General features: G+C 43.0%; 1 protein-coding gene across 2 annotated transcripts; it reads left to right on the plus strand.

The window, feature by feature from the left end:
• Positions 1-80: 80 nt before the first annotated feature.
• Positions 81-23,882, plus strand: LOC123855990 (ATP-dependent RNA helicase DDX19A). Of its 2 annotated transcripts, XM_064581446.1 has the most exons (12): positions 81-256; positions 5,455-5,503; positions 8,519-8,569; positions 9,596-9,731; positions 12,309-12,401; positions 14,106-14,208; positions 14,569-14,683; positions 18,068-18,245; positions 18,606-18,843; positions 21,338-21,500; positions 21,958-22,149; positions 22,567-23,882. In XM_064581446.1, exons 1-12 carry the CDS (start codon positions 200-202, stop codon positions 22,626-22,628), a joined length of 1,437 nt encoding a protein of 478 aa, XP_064437516.1. In that variant the 5' UTR covers positions 81-199; the 3' UTR covers positions 22,629-23,882. The 2 variants fall into 2 exon arrangements, with proteins under 2 accessions (XP_064437516.1, XP_064437517.1); XM_064581447.1 differs by lacking the exons at positions 81-256; positions 5,455-5,503; positions 8,519-8,569 and adding an exon at positions 10,037-10,097.
• The last annotated feature ends 702 nt before the right edge of the window (positions 23,883-24,584 follow it).

Below are 24,584 nucleotides of genomic sequence, written 5' to 3' on the forward strand. Positions count from 1 at the left end.
AAAAGAGGCGACGCTGCAGCGCATGCCCGGCGCGGCGCGGAATAGTGACGCCTGCGCCGGGCGGGAACTGACGTCACTTTCGGCACCGTCGCTTCCGGTCTGTGTGGGGGAGGTTCTCGCGCAGGCCGGGGACTCAGGGCAGGTGTTGGCACGCGTGCGGTGAATTTTTTCGTGAGTCGGCCTCCCTTCCCGCTGGATCATGGCCACCGACTCGTGGGCCCTGGCAGTGGACGAGCAGGAAGCGGCTGTCAAGTCGGTCAGTGGCTTCAGCTCACGCGGGGCGAACGTAGCAGGGGCCCGAGCGGATCCTAATAGGAGCCTAGGGAGCTGCCCGGGGTGGGCAGGCTTGTGGCCCACATCTCCGTAGAGTTTGCCGCGGGGAATCACGTAGCCCCGATTTGTGTCGGGGGCGAAAGAGACTAACCTCGGCCTTGTTCTTTTCATCTGGGCTAGTTAAAGACTTCTTTTTGCCCTGGACCAAATTTGTTCCCACTTTGTATGTTTTTTTCTGTTGCACCCCCTTCTCGAAGGGGGAGGGTTGTGGGGAAATTTAGATGGTGATTCTCTAGTCTGTTTTCTGAGTGATTTGTGCTAAACATTTTTAGGTTTGTGCTTAACATGGTTGGCAGTTTGTAGATCTTTCAAGAATAAGAGATTCAGGTTTAGATTTAGTGTTTCAATCTACTGCAAATGTCGGCGGGAGGCCCTACAAATTGTTTCGTTATGTTTGAAGTGATGTTTAATCTCATATACTGGTTCTTTGATTAATGAAGATCCATTCAACTGGAAGGTAATTAGAGTGTAAACTGGTTTTCTGTTCTTATATCTTAGTTTAGGTTTGTTTAGTGATAATGCACTATTGATTTTAATAGTTTGTGTTAGTTTGATAGTCTGAAGTCTTACAACTTTTTAATGGCTAAGTTACATTTCTTTTCCAGTCATCCTTGATTACTTTGGGAGGATTGTCAGTTTGTCAGCAAATGTTATGGGCTAAATCTAGTGGAGTATAGGAAGAATCTTTACAGTCTAGACGGGAAGGTGAGAATGTGGGAAGTGCTGTGAAAATGGTAAGAATAATGTGGTAAGTGATCTCTGGAGAGGACGTTTATGAGTAGGAAATAGGGAAATTCTTTGTGAAGTTTACATTTACAAATGGATGTTAGAGGATGAATCATTTAAGATAAAGGTGAATGGCATTTTAGGAGAAAATGAACAAAGGGGCTGGACTTGTCTAGAGAGCAAGAATCAACTCATTTTTGCTGCAGCCTACGTTTATAGGTTGTAATAGTAGCTGTACAGAAAATATCGTATAGAGGTACTTTGCAACGTTAATTGAAAACTTAGGAGAGACTTAACTTGGTCGATCTGGGGATTTTTCAGGAGGATATGGGACAAGATTAGATCTGAGAGCTGGCAAGATTTATCAAACTACAGAGAATATTAGAAGGAGTGATGTCCGAAGGAAAGGCAATCAGTGTGGCAGTTTGTCTAGCCCAGAGAGGGCGTATGTTGTTGGGTGGTGGAAGTGACAATGAAGAGACGGATTTAGGAGAATTATGGCAGTATAAAGAGTAGGATTTAAGAAAAAGGCAAAGGTTGCTGTTTGCAGTCGGGAGCCCACAGGTGGTATTAGTAAAATGCTAATAACAGGACTAGGGAAGTGGGAGGAAGGGCAGATTTGATATGGAGGATTGGCTCTTCTGATTTTGAGGTAAGGAGGACATCTTGGTAAGTACCTGTGATGAGAATCCCCAAGAATAGTCCAAGTTCAGTGATTTCCTGGGAAAACTCACAGGACCTAGCATAAAATTGTACTCGCAGCTATATTTATTACAATGAAAAGATACAAAGCAACATTTGCAAAAGGAAAAGGCACATCTAGCAGAGTCCAGAGGAAACCAGCTTTCGAGAATCCTCTCCTAGTGGACTTACGTACTCAGCTTGATTAAGTCCTGCAGCAGCTAATTGTAACAGCACATGTGAAGTGTTGTCAGGGAAGCTCTTTAGAGACTCAGTTCTCAGGGTTCTTATGGGGGGGGGGGGGGAGACAAAGTCACCCTCTGCCTAGCGTGTACCAAAATTCCAGGCTTGCAGAAGGAAAACAGGTGTTTAACATAAGTCACATGTTTTTCAAACGGTTTAGGCATAGCAAACCCCCTCAGCAGTTCTAGGAATGGTGGGAACCCTTATGAAGTCCAAGTCCCCAGATGCAGGACAGCGGCCAGCCTTGCAAGCTGGCTTTTCTAAGGATAGGAAACTGTTAGCTGTGTTAACTGTTTCCTGCACAGCACCTATCTTGCATTTGGAAATGTGGCATTGGAGTTCAGGAGAAGAATCCGGGCAGGTAATAAAACTGGCTGTTACCCACAAAGAAATCAAAGAGTATTACAAAGGATAAGGTTCTGGCACAGTAGGATTTAAGATCCACTGTTTCGCACCAGATCTTTCCTAAAAGTTACTGAGACTTGGTTTCAAATCTTTTTAAGCCTATGACTCTAATCTAGCTATGATATTATGGATATTGTAAATATCCATACTTGGTATCTGCTTTTAATCACTCTGCTTCTCTGGAGGCTGGTATAAATAAATGTGTTAAGACACTGCTTCCTAGGAGCATCCAGGTGGCTCAGTCGGTTGAGCATGCGACTCTTAGTTTTGGCTCAGGTCATAATCTTGGGGTCATTTGATCTAGCCCTGAATCGGGCTCCCTGCTCAGAGCAGAGTCAGCTTAGGATTCCCTCTCTTTCCCTCCCCCCTGCTCGCGCAAGCTCTCTCTCTCTCAAGTAATAAAATTTTTAAAAACAAAACATTGCTTCCTAATAGTTGGGGAAGACCACCCCCCCTTTTTTTTATTTTACCATGTAGACTTGTGTAACTTAGCTTAAAAATAATTTATGATGTTAGGTTATCATGTGACCATGCTCTCAAGTGTACAGGTAGTGAATGAAAATGACAGAGAAGATGACAGAGTACGCACAATGATAAAGATCTTATGGGACGCCTGGGTGGCTCAGCTGGCTAGTGTCTGCCTTCGGCTCGGGTCATAATCCCAGCGTCCTGGGGTGGAGTCCTGCAGGGAGCCTGCTTCTCCCTCTGCTTGCCGCTCCCCCTGCTTGTGTGCACTCTCCGTCTCTCTCTCTGACAAATAAATAAAATCTTAAAAAAGATCTTAACTTACACACAGTGAGGATTTTTGTTTGGTTTAAGCTTATGTAGTCAAGGATGTACCTTGAGTCTTCCCTGCATATAAAAACGGGTTTGGAGGGAAAGGAGCGGTATGTCCAGCAGTTTAGTTTGGATGCATTTTTAGGAACCCTGATAAAAGATTCTGAGAGTTTGAATTACTAGAAAGGACCTGATGCCAGTTCACTTGTCACTTCTCATCTCTTCCAACACAAATGGCTTCCTTTGCTACCTCTTTCTGGCCATATCACCAGTTTAATTCCTTCCCTTTCCCTGATCAGCCAAAAACAAAAACCCAAAGGCAACCCTAAGAATTTTTTAGAGACATAATCTGACCCTTTTGCAATTAGAGTTGTCATAGAGGTAGATCTTGAAGCCTTGTTGAAGTGTCTTTGAGTGCCTGAGTTCACCCCTTCATGGATCAGGGACTCTGGGACTGACGGAAATTTAGCCACCCTTCAGAGCTACTCTGTTAATTTGGATAGAGGAAGGATGCTTTTATCATAACTGAAAACCTGTGTCCAGTGTCAAGGACACTGCCTTCTGTGAGAGGCATGATTAATAATCAGAAGGTTCCTCACTGAAGATGAATACAGAATGAAGGAGAATGAGAGTTGATTGGCCTGCCTCTTTCCCATGGTGGAGTTAAGTCTCTCAAGACAGGAATACTCATCTGCCGGTAATTTTCCCCTTGAATGCAGCCAAATAAATGCTGACAAGTTCTTAGATCTTTCTAGCTTCTAAACACGTCATCTTTTGTTAGCACATGTATTTGTCAAATTATAATACAATAGATTTGGTTATGGTTTCATAACCATATTTTCATCAGGCAGGCTTTGAAACTAATCATCTTGGTTTGTTTGGGGACTCCAGACTGTCTCATGTGCATTTTCAGCCCATCCCAAGATTAGTTGGCTTCTGTGGATCCCTGTGTATTAGCCTAAAAATGAGGGTTCATCAGTGGATAAGTTCTGGTATAAAATACCTTCTCTGTTATGTGCCAACCTTCCCACTGGCCTGGGAAAGGGTGTCCATCTCCAGTAGTGTGTTGATTTGATTTTTCTCTGGAAGACCTGGTTTTCAAAAGAGATGCGATGAATATCCCCACTGTGTGAGGGTGGACTTCTCCCAAAGACCAGGAGCAGGGTCAATTGAGGGGTGGGGGAAGGGAGGAGGAAATATTTCTAAATACCCTCAGGAAACAATGGTGGTTATTATAAGGATAATGAATGATTGCATCAATTGAAGGATCATTTTGGGGGCAGGGCTTGGGGTCTAGTGCTTGATTTGGGGTGCTTCTCAGAACCTGACAACATAGCTTTATAATACCCTTTCTGTATCACACCCTTACTCTTTTTTTTCCCCTAAGATTTATTTATTTATTATTTTTTTTATTTTAAAGATTTTTGTTTATTTGACAGAGAGAGACATAGCGAGAGAGGGAACACAAGCAGGGGGAGTGGGAGAGGGAGAAGCAGGCTCCCCGATGAGCAGGGATCCCGATGCGGGGCTCGATCCCAGGACCCTGGGATCATGACCTGAGCCGAAGGCAGACGCTTAACGACTGAGCCACCCAGGCTCTCCCTCACACCCTTACTCTTCACAATACCTTGAATATGGAAAAATAATTCTCATGAGATTGGAGACCTCATTACAAATGTATAAAATTATTGCTCTGCTTGCACTTTCATTTGCAGCTTAGTAAGCAAGTTTGCATTGACCAGGACTAGTGGCCAAAATAAATAAATAAAAACCTTCCGTTCACGTTTCCAAAATATTCTAAATCAGGAGTATGAATTTGTCGATTTTTTCATCATAATAACTTTTTTACCTAATTCATAGTGGAGGTGGTTGATAAGGCAGGAAAGAAGGCTATAATTTATTTGCTAAGTGTTGCATTAATACAGTGTGGGTTTCAGGACTAAAAAGAAGGGAACAGTGAGTGTGTGTGCCATTGAAAGGCTATCATAGGTATTTAATGAAGGTAGATGTTCTAGAAAGAGCTTAAGTTGGAAGAAAAGTAGAGGTTTGAGATTGCTGTCAAACTTTTTTCCCATCTGCTCTGTTTAGTCCACCCCTGCCCCCCCCCCTTTAAGGTTCTTGAAGATATGAAATGATGTCTTCACCCAAGCCTGTAGGAATTCTGCTTGTGCAGGACAGCTCCCTGAATATAGGTGCTGCTAGACTTTCACTAGGGAACTTCTCTTTGCTCAAGGGACTTCCTTTGATTGGGTCATCTGCTTAACTGTGTTTCCTTTTATTCCCATTCAGATGAGTAATTTGCAAATCAAGGAGGAAAAAGTCAAACCAGATACCAATGGTGAGTCACTTGTAACTACTAGCTGGATACAAGCTATGCATGTGCTCTTCTGCTTTGCCTTAGGAGCTCCCGTGTGAAAAGGCACTTTGATTTAGCATAATGTTTGTCTCAAATACAGCACTGTATTTGAGAGCCAGTAAATTTGGTTGCATTACTGAAAAGGACACATTAGTTTTCCAGATTTTATCTAGTCTCTGACTCCTGCCACTGTTCATTTGATAGTGTTTCTTTAAATTTTTTATTTAATTTTTTGAGAAGTTACTCTGGGTTCAAAACTCAAAGTATAAACAGGTGAAAGGCTTCCTTTTTGTCCCGGATTGTCATTTAGCCAGTTCTTAACTCTTTATTAGTTTGCTAGGGCTGCCATGCCAGGTCACAAACTGAGTGGTTTAAGCAGTCAAAGTTTATTGTCTTGTAGTTCTTGAGGCCAGAAGTCTGAGATCAAGGTGTCAGTAGGGTTGGTTCCTTCTGAAGGTTTCAGAACTTACGTTCAAGTCTTTAATCCATTTTGAGTTAATTTTTGTGTGAGGTTAAGATAGTGGTTCAGTTCTGTTCTTTTACATACAGCTGTCCATTTTTCCCAACACCATTTACTGAAGAGACTGCCCTTTCTCTGTTGTGTATTCTTGGCTCCTTTGTCATAAATTAGTTGACCATATATGCATGGGTTTATTTCTGGGTTCTCTGCTCTGTTCCATTGGTCAATGTGTCTGTTGTTATGCAAGTACCATACTGTTTTAATTATATAGCTTTGTAATATAGTTTGAAATCAGGGAGCATGATGCCTCCAGCTTTGTTTTACTTTCTCAAGATTGCTTTGGTGGGTGGGGATTGCTTTGGTTTTTCAGGATTTTTGTGGTTCCATACAAATTTTTAAGTTGTTCTATTTCTGTGAAGAATGCCATTGGAATTTTGATAGGGCTTGCATTGAGTCTGTGTATTGCTTTTGATATATAGACATTTTAACAGTATTCTTCCAATCCAGGAGTAAGGAAAATATTCCTATTTATTTGTTTCTTCAGTTTCTTTCATTAGTGTCTTACAGTGTTTAGTATAAAGGTCTTTCACCTCCTTGGTTAAATCAATTCCTAGGGGGCACCTGGGTGGCTCAGTTGGTTGAGCGACTGCCTTCGGCTCGGGTCATGGTCCCGGAGTCCTGGGATCGAGTCCCACATCGGGCTCCCGGCTCAGCGGGGAGCCTGCTTCTCTCTCTGACCCTCTCCCCTCTCATGCTGTTTCTCTCTCTCTCTCTCTCAAATAAATAAATAAAATCTTAAAAAAAAAATTAATTCCTAGGTATTTAATTATTTTTAACCCAATTGTAAATGGAATTGTTTTCTTAATTTCTCTTTCCAATAGTTCATTATTAGTGTATAGAAACACACCAGATTTTTGTGTTTTTGATTTTTGTATCCTGAAACTTTACTAAATTCATTTGATTGGTTCTAACACTATTTTGATGGCATCTTTAGGCTTTTTATTTTATTTATTTATTTATTTTTAAAGATTTTATTTATTTATTTGACAGAGACAGAGTGAGAGAAGGAACACAAGCAGGGGGAGTGAGAGAAGGGGAAGCAGGCTTCCCGCCGAGCAGGGAGCCCGATGCGGGGCTCGATGCGGGGCTTGATGTGGGGCTCAATCCCAGGACCCTGGGACCATGACCTGAGCCGAAGGCAGACGCTTAACGACTGAGCCACCCAGGCGCCCCTAGGCTTTTTATATATAATACCATGTCATCTGGAAATATTGACAGTTTTACTTCTTCCTTTCCAGTTTGGATGCCTTTTGTATCCATTTACATTTAATATAAATGGTGGGTTAAAATTGATATGGTGGGTTTAGTTAAGCACTTTTACTATTTGATTTGTTTGTCTCTCATAGTTTCTCTACCTCTTTTCCTGCCTTTTGGGTTAATTGAATATATTAGAATTCCACTTTAATTTATCTGTTGGCATTTTAGCTATACTTTTTGCATTATTTTATGAATGTTTTAAAGATTTCTCCATATAGGGGTGCCTGGGTGGCTCAGTTGGTTAAGTGTCTGCCTTCGGCTCAGGTCATGATCCCAGGGTCCTGGGATCGAGCCCCACATCGGGCTCCCTGCTCCTCAGAGAGCCTGCTTCTCCCTCTCCCTCTGCCTGCTGCTCCCCCTGCTTGTGCGCTCACTCTCTGTCAAATAAATAAATAAAATCTTAAAAAAAAAAAAGATTTCTCTATATAAGTCTTGCATATTTTTTGTTAACTTCATTAATCTGGGTACAGGATTTCATCTTTTAGGTTGCTATTTTAAGTAGTATCTTTTCAGTTATATTTCTGTATTTGTGAAAGCTACTGATTTCTACTTACTTATTTTGTACCTAGCATTTTTATCTTTTGCTGAGATACGTTATTTTCTAGTCATTTTTAAGTTAATACTTAGTTCTGTAGGCTTATAATCCTGTAATCCACAAAAAGTGATCATTTTACCTCTTCCTTTTAATTTTTAATATTTTTATTTTCTTCTCATGTCTGATTGTGTTTGCTAAAATAATAGTATATTTTCGGGCGCCTGGGTGGCTCAGTCGTTAAGCGTCTGCCTTCGGCTCAGGTCATGGTCCCAGGGTCCTGGGATCGAGTCCCACATCAGGCTCCCTGCTCGGTGGGAAGCCTGCTTCTCCCTCTCCCACTCCCCCTCCTTGTGTTCCTGCTCTCGCTATCTCTCTCTCTGTCAAATAAATAAATAAAATCTTTAAAAAATAAAAATAAAAAAATAATAATAAAATAATAGTATATTTTCAAGTAGGATAAGCAAGTTAGAGGTGACTTTTTCTGAGCCCTGTGAAGTTAGCCAACATATCTAGAAAGTTGAAATTTTCTTATGTGCTTTCTAGGAATAAAAACCCATTAAATATAAAGAAATGCCAAATACTTATATTTTCATCACTTACCTGAGATTTAGTATTTCTGTTGTCACACCTTTTGGGTGGGTTTGAAATTTGCCTTTCGTATGATGACACCTGTTTTCTTGTGTAGGTGTTATTAAAACCAATGCCACTGCAGAGAAAACAGAAGACGAAGAGAAAGGTAATTACTTTTTAAAACTCTGTAGCAAGAAACAGCGTATGACCCAGGATTTGCCTTTCTGGAGCCCGAGGCACTAGATTGAAGAGATGAGGAGGAATCACAAAGGAGATTGAGAAATAGAGAACTAAAGGAGAGGGGTATCCAGAAACCAGAAGAAGGAAGTGTTTCAAAAGTAGGTAGTCAAATATAGGTAATAAATTGATTAAGAAGATATAAAAATGGACTGTTCACTTGATTTAGCAGTGTAGAAGCCATTGGTGTGCTCAACAAGGGCCTTTGAGGTCAAGTGCAGAGGCTAAATACAAGAACCTATTCAGTGTATATTCAGCAGAAGGGGAGGACAGGAAGTGGGGACAATGAGTGTAGACAGCCTTTTCAGGGACTGTCCTATAAAGGGGAATAGAGAAATGGGGCAGCAACTGGATGGGGGATAAAGGAGGAAGCGGGTTTATAATGAGATGTTAAAATGTGTGCACATGCGACGGGGGAGTGTTCCAGTGTAGGGGGAAACTGATAATGCAAGGAGTTAGTGTGGGGAGAAATATCCTTATAGGCAAGAGGGGCGGGGACCTGTTGTACCAATGCAGGGATTAGCCTTGAGCACAGGCTGTTCATCCCAGGTTACCGGAGGGAACGTAGAGAGTCTGCGCACAAATGCAGGTGGGTGTGTAGGTGTGTCACCGCAGTGTGTGGAGGTGCCTCTGATCACTTGTACTTCTCTGTGAAGGAAGACGCATGTTCATCAGATCAGTGAGAATGTGGAGGGCTGAGAAGAGAGGTGGAGGTGGAGGTGGAGATCTGAGAAGAGTGAATGAGTGGAGAATAGAAACATGAAGACTTACAGGGCAGGGCAGCCCATTTGAGTCTAGTGGTCAAGAATCTGAAGTGAGACCTGTCGGTGTGATTGTTTTTCTCCAGCCATGCTCGGCTGCCCTGGTGCTGGTACAGAGCCAGGGAGAAAGAGATTTCACGAGGGTGGGTTTGCCAAATGAGTATGAAGACAACCTGCTGGTTTCTTCCTGACAGAGGACAGAGCTGCCCAGTCCTTACTCAACAAGCTGATCAGAAGCAACCTTGTGGATAACACAAACCAAGTGGAAGTCCTGCAGCGGGACCCAAACTCCCCGCTCTACTCAGTGAAGTCCTTTGAGGAGCTTCGGCTGTGAGTGTCTGTTCCCTGAACAGCTGTTCCTTGTTGGTCCCGCCTTTCTAAAACTTAGCATCTCAGAGCTCTTTTGGGAGTTTTACTTTCTATCTGTATTTTTAAGAATTTTAATGTATTTGCTTCTTTGACTAGTTAATAATTCACATGATTCGAAAGTGAGAAAGTATGGAAAAGTTTACGGTGATGGTTTCCCTCCCACCCTTGTCTTTTGGCTACCCAGTTCTCCTCCTCTTGGGAGGGATTTTTAAATGCCACAAATTTATTCATCATAGCTGAAAGTCTTTTTTCTTTTATGCTCTTAGAACTTTCAATAAAATATTGGCTGACAGGTGATTTCTGGATGTCAGGAACATTTCTTATTAGGTAAGCCCTTTTGTTAGACTACAGGGTTTACGGTCTTGAGAACACTTTATCTGCTTTTACATAATCGATCAAAAGAGTCTGTGCAGGATTCCCAGTACCTACAGCAGAAAGCAGCCTTCAATATTCTGGAATTAAAAAAAAAAAAAAATTCAGAACCTGGAATTAAGCCACAAGGGAGCACATTTACGGCACTGTGCTAAGAATGACTTCTAACATCTCTTTATTTTAAAGGCAGAATTACGGAAGGTCATACCAAGTTTTTTGTTTCCCTCAGCATATTTAGTAAAGAAGTGTTTATGAATCCCTGGTTTATGTAAATGCTACTGTGCTGGGTGTCATGAGTAACATAAGACATAACTACCGTTCTTGCTGCCTGCCAGGACCGGAATCATAGAAATTAGCTGGTGAATAAGAAAGTGGTGGAATTAATAGATTCTTTGCCTTATCAGTAAAATCTTTAGTATGCCCACTGTGGGCAAACAGGCGCTACATTCTTGCCAACTTATTACCACTGCTTTAGAGTAAGAGACATTTAAAATATGAGAGCTAACTAAAACCAAATCAAGTCATTAATGAAGTGATAGCTAAGAACAAGTTTTTTAAAGCACGGCTTTTTTTTTAATGTTCTCAGGAAATTATATTTTTCTATGTGTATTTCCTCTATCAGGGGCTTCATTCAGTGAATCTGTCATCTCTGCTTCTGTTTATAAACTATATCAGGGCAGTGAGATGTGCTCTTTTGTTTCCTGAAGTGACAGTTTGCTTTTCCAAGTATTGATGGTTTTTAAACCCCTTTTCATTTAAAGGCCTTGAGCTCTCAGTCCAACCAGTGAGGAACTGTCCTCTCTGAAAAGTCAAGTTCTCTCTGATATAGTAGTCGTTGGCTAGAGGAAACAAAGAATGAAATCTAAGTTGCCTTGGTTTGTTTTGTACTTAAAATTTTTGAGTTTATCTGCAAAATAAGAGAAAAATAGTGAACCACTGGAAGCTCTTGGATCATTTGGATCTTCATTCAGTTGTGACTTTGTTTCCTTAGCAATCAAATCAAAATCTGCTGAGCTTCATAGCCTTTTCTTCCAAACAGAAGACACCAAAGGTTATGCTTTCAGAGGTCTTTGTATCTGAGAACCAACATATGCCAGAAGAATTTGCCACTTAGAGAGCCTGTTTACTCCAAGGAAGGTTCAGAGAACAGAAGTCTTGACTTGGTTTGACTCTTCTTTACAATCTGGTGGGATTTTTGTTGAACACCCTGTCAATGTGGAGGTAGCAGGGAGCTTATTGTAAATGCGATGGAAGAACAACTTTAGTTGATATTTGTTGTGCAGCTACTTACATAAGCTGGTGCTTTCCTGTTCTTGATTTTTGACTAGACATAATAAATAATATGAGCATTTGGAAAGTTCAGCATGGTATTTGAACACTCCTACCTATTTACTGTAAATCAGGTACTAGAAACTGGTTGAATCAATTTTCTTATTTCTTGACTGTCCTGAGTATTTGCACAGCTGGCTTTGGAAGGACCATGGAATACAAAATGACTGTGGTTCAATTTAACATCTACCCCAAGAAATTAAAACTGAATCTCGTTCCTTAAAGGGACTTCAGTATCTCAGTGGTGTAGTAAGCAGTATATTTTTAGATATGCCTTTTATAATTCATTTTATGCAAATTATAAAATTTATATGAATTAATACATACCATTCTTGCGATATCCAGGGAACATTGTCCTTCAAGGCCAGTCATATTTGTGGGTCTGCTGAAAGCATGAATTTTTCCAGGAATGGAAACTAGTCTGTATTTTCGGAATTGCACAACAGTTGCAGATTAAGGGGCACCTGGGTGGCTCAGTCAGTTAAGCGTCTGCCATCGGCTCAGGTCATGATACCAGGGTTCTGGGATCGAGCCCTGCATCAGGCTCTCTGCTCAGCAGGGAGTCTGCTTCTCCCTCTCCTTCTGCTGCTCCCCCTGTTTATGCTGTCAAATATAAATAAAATCTTTAAAAAAAAAAAAAAGAGTTGCAGATTAAGATTCAGTAGGGAAAGATGGTGGCTTGGTTTCATTTTAGATATTTTTTAAGGCATTAGAAAAATATGTCTGACAAAGATAGGAAGCTTTATACTGCGCTAGATTTAGGGAAGGATAAAATTCTAGGCTTTTAAAACAACTTGAACAACTAGGAATCCATCCTCTCTCTCCCTGGACTTCTAGGAAACCACAGCTTCTCCAGGGAGTCTATGCCATGGGCTTCAATCGACCATCCAAGATACAAGAGAACGCATTACCCATGATGCTTGCTGAGCCGTGAGTATGCAGACCTCAAGTGTAGTTCTTCAGGATTTGGTTTAATGTTTTACACCAATAACTGTTACTGTTCTTGAGAACAAGATGGGATGTTTGGGACAGCATGTTTCTTCAGGAAAACCACTTGAGCAAGTGCAGAGAGAGTCAGTTGGAATTTGGTACAGCATCTCCCTTTCCCACTTAACCATAAAAACTGATGGGGCACCTGGGTGGCTCAGTCAGTTGAGCGTCCAACTCTTGGTTTCAGCTCAGATTATGATCTCAGCTCATGATCTCAGAGTTGTGAGATCGAGCTCCACATAGGGCTCCACACTTAGCACGGAGTCTGCTTGAGATTCTCTCCCTTTCCCTCTCCTTCCCCCTCTGCTCCACTCCCCACTCACACGCCCACTTGCATGCACATGCTCTCTTTCTCTCTGTCCCAAATAAATAAATAAAATCTTTTTAAAAATTAAAAAAAAATTTAGAAACCTGATAGAGAAGAGGGCACCTGGCTAGCTCAGTTGGTAGAGCATGTGACTGTTGATGTTGGGGTTGTGGGTTCAAGCTCCATATTGGGTGTAGAAATTGCTTTAAAAAATAAATAAAAATCTTTAAAACAGAGTTCATTTCTATTCTTCCTTGATCTAGCCCACAGAACCTGATTGCCCAGTCTCAGTCAGTTAAGCGTCTGCCTTCGGCTCAGGTCATGATCCCAGGGTCCTGGGATGGAGCCCTGCATCGGGCTCCCGCCTGCTTCTCCCTCTGCCCCAGATCATGTGTGTGCACTCTCTCTCCCTCTCTCTCTCAAATAAATAAAATCTTTTTAAAAAATCTTTAAAACGAAACTGATAGAGAAAGCTAATGTTGTTATTCTGTGCAATTTTGAAAATCGGGTTTTTTTTAAAAACTTTATTTGAGAGTGCATATGAGTTTTACACCAGAGGAGGAGAGAAACTCTAGCCGACTCCTAAACTGTAGATAATTGGCATCCTACTTTATGTAGTAACCTTTTCCATTCAACTCTTTTTCTTATTTAATGACAAAAATTGAGGTGCCTGGGTGGCTCAGTCGGTTAAGCATCTGCATTCAGCTCAGGTCATAATCCCGGGGTCCTAGGATCGAGCCCCGCATCGGGCTCCTTGCTCTGCGGGGAGCCCGCTTCTCCCTCTCCTCCCCACTTGTACTCTCTCACTGTCTCTCCTCTCTCGCTCAAAAAAATAAAACCTTAAAAAAAAAATGACAAAAATTGTACCTATTTCCCTGACTAGGTTATGTGAAGTAAAATGTGAAAGTTCCCTCTAAAGCATCTGTTTGACTTGGTGTCTTGCATTTTCATAAAGAAGGGAAAGGGAACACACAGAGGGAGCCAAGTCTTGGAGACACATTATAGCTTTGCAGAAAATGTCTTCGGGGATTTGCTTTGGCACAGATTTAACTCTGCAGTGTTAATTTCCATGGGGCCCCTAGGGTACAAAATTAGGACACTCTACCTGTGCTGGAGTCTAGAGTGAAGATTTCTTGGTGTGAACCCATCTAAATCACTATGTCCCTTAATATTTAAGCAGTTTTTTGACAACATAAAAAAATTTATCATTGTGCTCAGTGCAGAAAACCTGGATTAAAGGGAGAAAGCTCCGTATGCCTACCACCCAGAAAGAACTTTTTGACACTGTATTGTTTATTAACCAATATTATTTTCATTTCTATTCTTCCTTGATCTAGCCCACAGAACCTGATTGCCCAGTCTCAGTCAGGTACTGGTAAAACAGCTGCCTTCGTCCTGGCCATGCTCAGCCGAGTGGAACCAGCAGAGAGATACCCCCAGGTGAGGGCTAGGGGATCCTGAGGGCCCTGGCTTGCCTGCCCTGGTAAAGGCAGTGCCATCTGGTGGGCGGTTAATGAGGGTGCCCCTGAAGGGGTCTGAATGTTTCCTGTGGCTCAGGCAGAGCACTGAGCACTAGGCCACAATCTGGGTAGAATTCATTCGGAAGCAGAGGTCTTAAACAGTGGCTTCCAAAGGCATCCACCCAGCCAGGGCTCGCTGCTAAAGGCAACCTGGTTGGAGAGGATGTGGCTCCCTGCACTTTTGAGTGGTGATTAGATCAGCATATTGTTGCTTTAGGGCCTGTTGTCTAGTAATAGACAGAGGCTCTCCTAAACTCAACCTTTATGATCTCCCTGTCAGTGTTTGTGCCTCTCCCCAACATATGAGCTGGCTCTTCAAACGGGAAAAGTGATTGAGCAGATGGGCAAATTTCATCCAGAACTAAAGCTTGCTTATGCTGTTCGAGGCAATAAATGTAAGTATAAAGGGGTGAGACCTAAGCAGTGAGCAGGATAGGGTGGTTGGGTGTTTGAATTTTGAAGGTGTGATGATATTAAACTTTCTGGTTCAGTTGACCTTAGGGCCTACTGCATTACTTTCAGCAAATCTGTTTTAAACTTGCTATTTAACAGTCGTTTGTACTCTTAAAAGAGATTTTGAGTTGTAAAAATCTTTGTATGGGTCATGGATTTCTTAAAGTCTGGCATTCTTCACTGAGAAAACAGGATTTTGAATTCAGCGTGCAGAGTTCTGGAAGCTGCTTATTCCTAACAAGGGATTAGTAGGTGTGAGGATGGTAGGTTGGAGTCATATCCCTTTGTTTAAAAACAAGCACAGCTTTAGTAAGAGTAAACTAGGAGCACATACACATAACTTGGTGTTATCAAAACCAGAAATCCTTCCACCAGTTTTTTCTCCCTTGTGTTCTACAGAATGTAATGTAGAGAACATGGACTAAAGTGGAGAGGGGGGGCAGCTAGAAAACAGTTCATTAGAAAAGTTATCACAGTGTATAAAACTACAAGTCAGTAAGGAAAAAGTAAGCAGTCTAAATAGGAAAAGAGGCCCAGTTGAACAGACACTTCACAAAAGAAGGGATTCAGATGTCCAGTAAATATGAAGAGATGATAAATAAGCCTCATTTGTCATCAGAGAAATCTAAGTTAAAACCACTATATGCCTCTCAGGTGGACAGAAATGATGAAGTCTGATAATATTAAGTATTGATGGAGACGTCCAAGGATGAATGCCCATACACTCCTGGTGGGGGGTATACACTGGTACAGTTACTTTCTGGAAGCAGTTTGGCATTCCTTAGAAAAAGTACAGACAGACCTTCCTTTGACCCAGCAGTTTATAATTGCCTGGGGCAGTGATTCTCAAACTTTTTGGTTTCTTATACTCTTAAACATTACTGAGGACTCCAAAGCATTTTTGTTTATACAGGTTTTATCTGTTGATATTTGCCATATTAGAAGCTAAAATTAAGAAATTTTTAAAGAGCTTACTTTTGAAGAATATGAAGACAATCTGGCCTTTCAAATAATTTTTTTTTAAAGATTTTATTTATTTATTTGAGAGAGAGAGAGAGAAACAGCATGAGAGGGGAGAGGGTCAGAGGGAGAAGCAGACTCCCTGCTGAGCCGGGAGCCCGATGTGGGACTTGATCCCAGGATTCCAGGATCATGACCTGAGCCGAAGGCAGTCGCTTAACCAACTGAGCCACCCAGGCACCCCTCAAATAATTTTAGATACCCTTTTTGGAGGCTACACCGAAACTTACCAAGTGGTAATTACTTAAGAGTTAGTTCCAGCCTGGAAACTGAAATCCTGTTACTGAATTTTTCGTACTGTTACATTAAAATACCTTGGTCTCTTGGAAAGTACTGTCTTACTGAGTTACACAGTTCTAAATGTTGAGACATCTTATCATACAAACTTTTTAAATTGCTTGCCCTAATATTACCACCAAACTCATCAGTTTATGGTACTTTATGTACCTCAAGTACAGAGGTACTTTATGTACCTCAAGAAACTCAAACTTAGTGGCACATACAAGTCTTCCAAAATGCTAATTTTCTCTTGAAAGCTTAAATGGTATTGTGGCAGCAAATACAGTGGATTGTTTTCACTGAAGAGACAGCCTGTTCATTTTCAAGAAAGTGGATATCAAATTCCTCGCTTCGTTTTCTATAGTTTGTCAGTCCACAGAGAGAAATGGCTAGTTCAGCTCACCACATGATCACAGAGCTTTTCCTGGAGAAAACCATCATGCTTTGGCATGCAGCAAAACTACCTTACCCAAAAGTTATTAGGTTGATTATGTAATTTGTGTGTTTATTTGATGCCTCACACTGGTGGGTACATCTAAGTGAAGTTACCAGAATCTTGTAACAACATATATCTTCTCTAGATTGTTTTGTAATAAATGGGACTTCACTGTGTGTGAAGGGTTAATATATATATATATATATTTTTTTTTTTTTTTTTTTTAAGATTTTATTTATTTATTTGACAGAGAAAGACACAGTGAGAGAGGGAACACAAACGGGGAGTGGGAGAGGGAGAAGCAGGCTTCCCGCCGAGCAGGGAGCCTGATGTGGGGCTCCATCCCAGGACCCTGGGATCATGACCTGAGCTGAAGTCTCACTGGCTGAAGCCAACTGAGCCACCCAGGCGCCCAAGGGTTAATAGATTAACTGTACTTACTTTTTACACTTATTTCTTAAAAGTTCAGTTTGGACTTACGGGCAGTGGAAGTTGAGAACTACAGTGTGTTTGAGTTAATTCACAATTTTTCCAGTGGGTAGTTGATGAATTTCTAACGAAAGACCCTTCTTCTCAAATTTTAAATTTTGTTTTTAAAATAGTTAACACATTCGCATGTTTAAATTGAAAGGCCATGTGGTAGAAACTTCTTTCTCCCATACCCCCAACCAACTAGTTCTCCTTCCTACAGGCCCTCAGTACTAACCAGTTTCTCATGTGGCACACCAGAGATATTCTGTGTGGCTCCAGGCACACAGTATGTATAAATATGTTAACATGTGTACACTCACACATGGACATGTGTTACATGTATTCTTTTTTGCCTCTTTTGGTATGCAAACTGCTTTGCAACTTTTTTTCACATTTAATAATGTATTTTGGAGATTGTTCCATATCAGTTCCTAAGCAGTTTTTTACTTTTACTGGCATCATCCATTTGGTGTATCATATTTTGCTTCATTATTACCTTTTGATGCTTGCATATCCTTGCATATGTGTTACTTCACGTGTGTTAATATACACACAGGGTTAATTCTTAATCATGGAGTATTGGTCACAGGCTGTGTGCATTAGTAATTTTGATAGACGGTTGTGCCAGTTTCAGCTCCCACCAGCTATAATTCGAGAGTAACATGTTTTTTAAACCAGAGAATTTGTACTTAGAAAAACTCTACACATTAGAATGTCTAACAAAGCAAAAACTCATTGGGCCAGGATCCTGGGACTCAAAACTACAATTGAAGAAAAATCTGTGAACCGTGAGTGAATGTATGATGTGAAGTGAGTAAGAATGGCACTGAGGAGAATGAGTGAGATGCTGTTGAATCACAGGAGGAAGCGGGAAGGGGACTTGGTGCTTATTGAGGGTTCACTTCAGAGGATTGAATCCTGACCACGATGCAGTGAGATGGGTGCCATTGTGCCTACTTTACAGTAGAAGAACCCAAGACTTTTGGATAACACTCCTGTGTGTATGTTTTGACATCTGGAATTAACATGTTTTACAAACCCTGGAAGGATGGGCAAGGCTTTGATTTCCAAAGCTGGTTTTGCCATGGAAATACCCACAGAAAACATCTTGTCTCCACAGTGGAAAGAGGTCAGAAGATCAGTGAGCACATTGTCATTGGCACCCCTGGGACTGTTCTGGACTGGTGCGCCAAGCTCAAGTTCATTGACCCCAAGAAGATCAAGGTGTTTGTTCTGGATGAGGCCGACGTGATGATAGCTACTCAGGGGCACCAAGATCAGAGCATCCGCATCCAGAGGTAGGAACTCTTGAGCCAAGAGGAACTTCTCAGCCTCCTGATCTGCAGCATCTTCTCCTTTTACTTCAAACACTTCTTCTTGCTCCCGTCAGGTTCTTTACTTTAGTACTTCCAGAAGCATTTGTTCGATGGGCCATTTCCTCATCAGCACTGACCGTGGGTTGAGGAAGGAGACTTAGGGAATCTAACACCAGCCCCATTCCTGCCCCATGGCTGCTCTCACCTCCTCCCTGCTGTTCTCCTCCCCCTTTTGCCACTTTCCTCGGCATGTAGACCATGCAAGCCGGGGCGGCTTTCTTCTGTTCCTTCCAGGGAAAGACTCGGGATCATGCCACATACTACCTGGGTCTTCCCTTGCAGGATGCTGCCCCGGAACTGCCAGATGCTGCTTTTCTCTGCCACCTTCGAAGACTCCGTATGGAAGTTTGCCCAGAAAGTGGTCCCAGACCCAAACATTATCAAACTGAAGCGCGAGGAGGAGACATTGGACACCATCAAGCAGTATTACGTCCTGTGCAATAACAGAGATGAGAAGTTCCAGGCCTTGTGTAACCTCTACGGGGCCATCACCATTGCTCAGGCCATGATCTTCTGCCATGTGAGTAGCAGTGGAGGCGGTAGGCCTGCCTGGGGAGGAGCTGCACTGGAGGGGGTGCCTGCCCCTCCTCTCAGCCTGCTCGTCAGTGGTGAGGAGGACCAGGTGCCGTGTGTGGCCAGAAAGGAATGGTTTGTGAAGATGCAACAAAGTTTCATCTTAGTATCCTGAGGTGTAAGTGGCTTCAAGATTGAGTCCCTAGGGGTGCCTGGCCGGCTTAGTAGAGCATGCACGTCGTGATCTTGGGGTCGTAAGTTTAAGCCCCACATTTCATCTAGGGCTTAAAAAAAAAAATAGGGGCGCCTGGGTGGTTCAGTCGGTTAAGCGACTGCCTTCGGCTCAGGTCATGATCCCAGGCTCCTGGGATCGAGCCCCACATCGGGCTTCCTGCTCCTTGGGAGCCTGTTTCTCCCTCTCCCTGTACTGTTCCCCCTGCCTGTGCTCTATCACTCTCTGTCAAATAAATAAATAAAATCTTGGAAAAAAAAAAGAAAAAGAAAAACTGATATATTACAAAAAAAAAAAAAAACAGAGCCCCTATTATTTGTAGGTGATACGTTATTAGAAAACCCGAGATAATCAACTGACGTTTGTAGGAAAAATAAGAAACTAAACAAGACAGCTGGTTACAAAATTAATATAAGTTGTTTTCCAGTCTCAAACAGCAAATACTTAAAAAATAGAAGGTTAGTAACTGATCATTTGTTCACTTATTTATTTTTTTTTTTTAAGATTTTATTTATTTATTCATGAGAGACAGAAACAGAGGGAGAAGCAGGCTCCCAAGGAGCGGGAAGCCCGATGCGGGACTCGATCCCAGGACCCTGGGATCATGACCTGAGCCGAAGGCAGACGCTTAACCATCTGAGCCACCCAGGCGCCCCTTGTTCACTTACTTATAATTCAAGAATGTGAAGTGAGAATGCACAAACAGATCAGTCCCTGTACTTTTTATTCTGCATACAATAACATAGTAAATTAACAGTAAAAAACTTACTGTGTTTGTGCCAAAAAAAACAAAAAACAAAAAGGAAGGCTAGGTTTCCATTGATAATAGCAAAAAAAAGTTAGGGATAAATATTTAAGATACTTGAACACTTCAGAAATGTTAAGGGATACTAGAATGAGACAATTCTTACTCTATTATTGGAAGACTTGTAATTCAAAACTTTTTTAGAGTGTCATCCTCAGACTCAAAATTACAAACCTCCAGAAAAGATGAAAAAAAGAAAATGAACACTTTTATGCCTTTCACCTATTGTTAACATTTTGCCAGTTTGCTTTTATCCATGTGCTTGTGTGTGTGACATATCCATACTTTTTGGTTTTGGTGAAGTATTTTTTTTTAAAGATTTTATTTATTTATTTGACAGAGCGAGAGAGCACAAGCAGGGGGAACAGTAGAGGGAGAGGGAGAAGCAGGCTCCCTGCCAAGCAGGGAGCCCGATGCGGGGCTTGATCCCAGGACCCTAAGATCATGACCCGAGCCAAAGGCAGATGCTTAACCATCTGAGCCACCCAGGCGCCCTTGATGAAGTATTTTAGTTAGTTGTAGACATCAGGACAGTTCACACCTAAGTACTTCCCAAGAATGAGACGTGCTCCTACAGAAGCCCAACGCCACTGTCATTCCTTTAACAGTGACATAATAATATTATCCCGTCTAGTCCATCCATATTCCATTTTCCCCACTTGTACCAAAAATGTTCTTTATTGCTTCTGCCTGGTGTTGTTAAGCCTAAGAGCCAGTCAGAGATTGTTGCACTTAGTTGTTATGTCTCTCGAGACTCCTTTAACCTGAACCAGTTTCCCCACCTTTCATGACACAAACATCTTGAAGAGTCCAAGCTAGTACGCAGTCTTGAGAATTTCTCTCATTTCTCCCCCTCATGATTATATTCAGGTTAAATATTTCTGTGAGATTAATATCCAGGTGACAGGTTATTTCCTGTTACAACATATCACGTTAACAATTTTTTTTTTTTTTAAGATTTTATTTATTTATTTGACACAGAGAGAGACAGCGACAGAGGGAACACAAGCAGGGGGAATGGGAAAGGGAGAAGCAGGCTTCTTGCCGAGCAGGGAGCCTGATGCGGGGCTCGATCCCAGGACCCTGAGATTATGACCTGAGCCGAAGGCAGTCGCTTAACCAACTGAGCCACCCAGGTGCCCCTATCACATTAACAATTTTAGGAATTTTAATCCTCAGCTACTAAGTTTCAGGTAGAGTCTTCCAGATCAAAAATACTCCCTTTAGGGGCGCCTGGGTGACTCGGTTGGGCAACTGCCTTCAGCTCAGGTTATGATCCCGGGGTCCTGGGATTGAGCCCCACATCAGCCTCCTTGCTCCTCGAGGAGCCTGCCTCTCCCTCTCCCTCTGCCTGCTGCTCCCCCTGCTCATGCTCTCTCTCTGTCAAATAAATAAACGTTAAAAAAAAAAAAAAAAATACACTCTTCAGATACCTTCATTTCTCAAATGTTTCCTTCTCTCCAGACCCGCAAAACAGCGAGCTGGCTGGCAGCAGAGCTCTCAAAAGAAGGCCACCAGGTGGCCCTGCTGAGTGGCGAAATGATGGTGGAGCAGAGGGCTGCGGTGATCGAGCGCTTCCGAGAGGGCAAAGAGAAGGTGCTGGTGACCACCAACGTGTGTGCCCGCGGTGAGCAGGGAATGCGTCTGTCCGCCAGGCCCCGGGTCGGCAGGGAAGTCCTCCTATACAGGGCACTCCGCTGGTTTGAGGGAGTCCACGTGGGGTTGGTGCTGGAGAGACTGGATTCCCCCGGCAGATAAGAACTGTCACAGAAGCCAGGGGCCCCGATGCTGGAAGGACACGGGCCAGCATCTCACTGGTTCAGGACAGTGCCTGCTCTCTCTGGGGCCCCCACTGAGGTTCTGGCTGCATCTCCAGGTACTGGTGTCTAGCAGAGGCTCGCTCACTGGCCGTGTAATTTTGTTAGCACCTGCCCAAGTTCTGCTGCGTGCCCCCGTCCCCGAATCCCAGAGCCGGCCTGCCCCAGACTCTTCCTTCCACCTGAAGCTGGGGCATTTCAGCCTCGCTTGGTTGGCGGTGGTTTTCGTCTCCTGTCCTGACTCCTCTCCACCTGTCTTTCGTGCAGGTATTGATGTCGAACAGGTTTCTGTTGTCATCAACTTTGACCTCCCCGTGGACAAGGATGGGAACCCGGACAACGAGACCTACCTGCACCGGATCGGGCGCACGGGCCGCTTTGGCAAGAGGGGCCTGGCAGTGAACATGGTTGACAGCAAGCACAGCATGAACATCCTCAACAGAATCCAGGAGCATTTTAGTGAGTGGCTGGGAGTGGTCCCCGCCAGGGCCCTTCCTTACAGGGGGAGTCCAAAGGAGGGGGAAGGGGGGGGTTCTCCCGTGGCCCCGAGAGAAGCCTGTGTCCCTGGAACAGTCCCCTCCTTTCCTACAGTATGGAAGTCTCAAAGAGCACACCTGGCGAGTTTTCAGGGCCAGGGACTCAAATGACAGTGCCCCCCTGGCCAGGCCGAAGGGCCTAGGGCTGTCCCTCGCTCAGGCACCGGGAGTCTTTGGGGTCAAGGGAAAGATGGCTGTGGCCAGAGGCATGGCCCTGTTCCTAGGCCGGGCAGAACCCTGTGTGTTTCCTCTCTCCCTGCCGTGCTGTCCCTTCCCTAGGTGTGTGTCTCCATGGGAGCCCTGCGTTGATTGCTCTCTGAATTCTCATTTTTCTCCCCAGATAAGAAAATAGAAAGATTGGACACGGATGATTTGGACGAGATTGAGAAGATAGCCAACTGAGACGCTCCACCAGTCGCCAGTGCCCACCCCCGGCATTCCGCCTGCACGGGAGACCGGTGCTTTCACGGCACAGGCCTCGACAGTCACCACAAAGACAAAGGCAGAGGAGAGAGAAACTACCTACCTCATTTTAAATTACGTTTGGACTAGACAAAAATTGTGCAACTGATGGGGGAAGGTAGAAGGAAAATTTTGCATTTCGGAAAATGTAGTCCTCCCCTGCTCCCACCCTTAAGCCATGGGTTTTCCCCATCTTTATAATAATCTGGTCGCTATGGATAATCGCTGAGCCTAGGATCCCCTGCTTGTTTTGTTGCTGGGATGATAGGACCGACCTCCAGCCCCTGCAGAAACGGTCCATGTAGAGTGTGGGAGAGGCTTCACAGCACCAGCGTGTGAGCCCCACTGCACAGATGGAATGTGGGGAGCAGCGGTAGAGACCCTTGGGCTCTCTCCCTTCTCGGGCCCTGACTGGAGACCTGCCACCAATGTCTCTTGCCCTTGGGGCCATCTTCCTTCTCCTAAATCCAGAGATGTTCCAGCTGATCCCTTTTACCTCTGTTCTCTCTGCCAGAGGATGTCCCTGTTTCTCTCTGGGTGAGCATCTTGGGTACTTTTGTAAACCTCAGATTTAGAGAGAAACATGGAAGTCCGTGCATCTTCCAGAGGGATTGGTCTGGCAAGGGTAGATGAATCCTTTGAGAATCTGGGCCTTCCTGTTCCTGCAGTTCTGTGTTTGCTCAGGCACTGGGAGTCAGTCATGGTGGCCAGGAGACACTGGGTGAGTTTCTGACACACACCTGGCCACGTGAGTTGGTTCTTATCCATGGGGTGTCACACTATGCCTGGAGGCAGTCAGCAGAGTTTGGAAAGGAAGTTATGACCAAGTGAAAACTCCGATAGTGCTCTTTATCTGTAATAGTGGACCTGTTGGTTACTTTAATTCAGAGGTCATCTATATGAATAAGGACAGATAAATTTGAGCTATACCCATCATTCATTATGTTCAGAAATTTTAAAGTAATTATGAAAGGCTTTACTAATCATGATTCATTTTTATTTGTATTTTTCTGCTAATTAGACTAATATATGCTCATTAAAAAGGTGTGTGTGTATGTATATATACATATATAAGGTGCAAGTGCTCTCTATCCCCACCTCTCTGGAATCACCATTAGCATTTTGGTGAACACTTGATATATTTCCTTCTGTTTACATACCCACTTTTTTACAAAAACGGTAATATTCTATTCAGGCTTTTGTGCACCCTGCCTCTTTACTTAGCAGCATTATCTTGGACATGTGACATGTCCTGCACACAGGCGCACCTCACTCTTGGCAATGGCATTGCTCTAGCATTAGCTGCCCCAGCATTTAGTTCATGGCCCCTCTAGCGACAGGCGTGGGAGGTGGGCACGGTGCCACAGCGCGCAGCCTCACTCACCTCTGCCCTGTGAAAGTCACTGTAGGATCTATTCCTGGAGGTACAGGTGCTGGGTCAGACAGTGGAGATCTTTATGATTTTAATCCATTCCCAGTTTACCCTGCCAAAAAGTTTTTACCAATTTACATTATTACAGTGACACAAAAATACCTATTTTCTTTCCTGCTTGCCAATCCTCTGTATTATCAATTTTTACAAATTTGCCAGTTTGAGTAGCAAAAAATAAATGGCATCATTGCATTTTGTATTTAGTGAGCATTGGCAAATTTTCAGTTTATTGGATATTTGTATTTTGTCTTTCGGGGTGCTGCCCATTCTTGCCTCATCATTTTACTATTGGATTATCAGTCCTTAATGATTTTAAGCCACCACTATTTTAAGGAAATTAGACTTTATCTTAAGTGGTGGATGTTTTCCTAGTTTGTCTTTACAAATTCATTTTTCATAACATTACACGAAAGTTTAATTTTAATGTTACTCGGATTTCATTTTTAAGAAATCTGGATTTATGT

The sequence above is a fragment of the Mirounga angustirostris genome, unplaced genomic scaffold (assembly GCF_029215605.1).
Source record: "Mirounga angustirostris isolate CCGP_5_RB_7025 unplaced genomic scaffold, mMirAng1.0.hap1 SCAF_16, whole genome shotgun sequence".
NCBI classification, from domain to species: Eukaryota; Metazoa; Chordata; class Mammalia; order Carnivora; family Phocidae; genus Mirounga; species Mirounga angustirostris.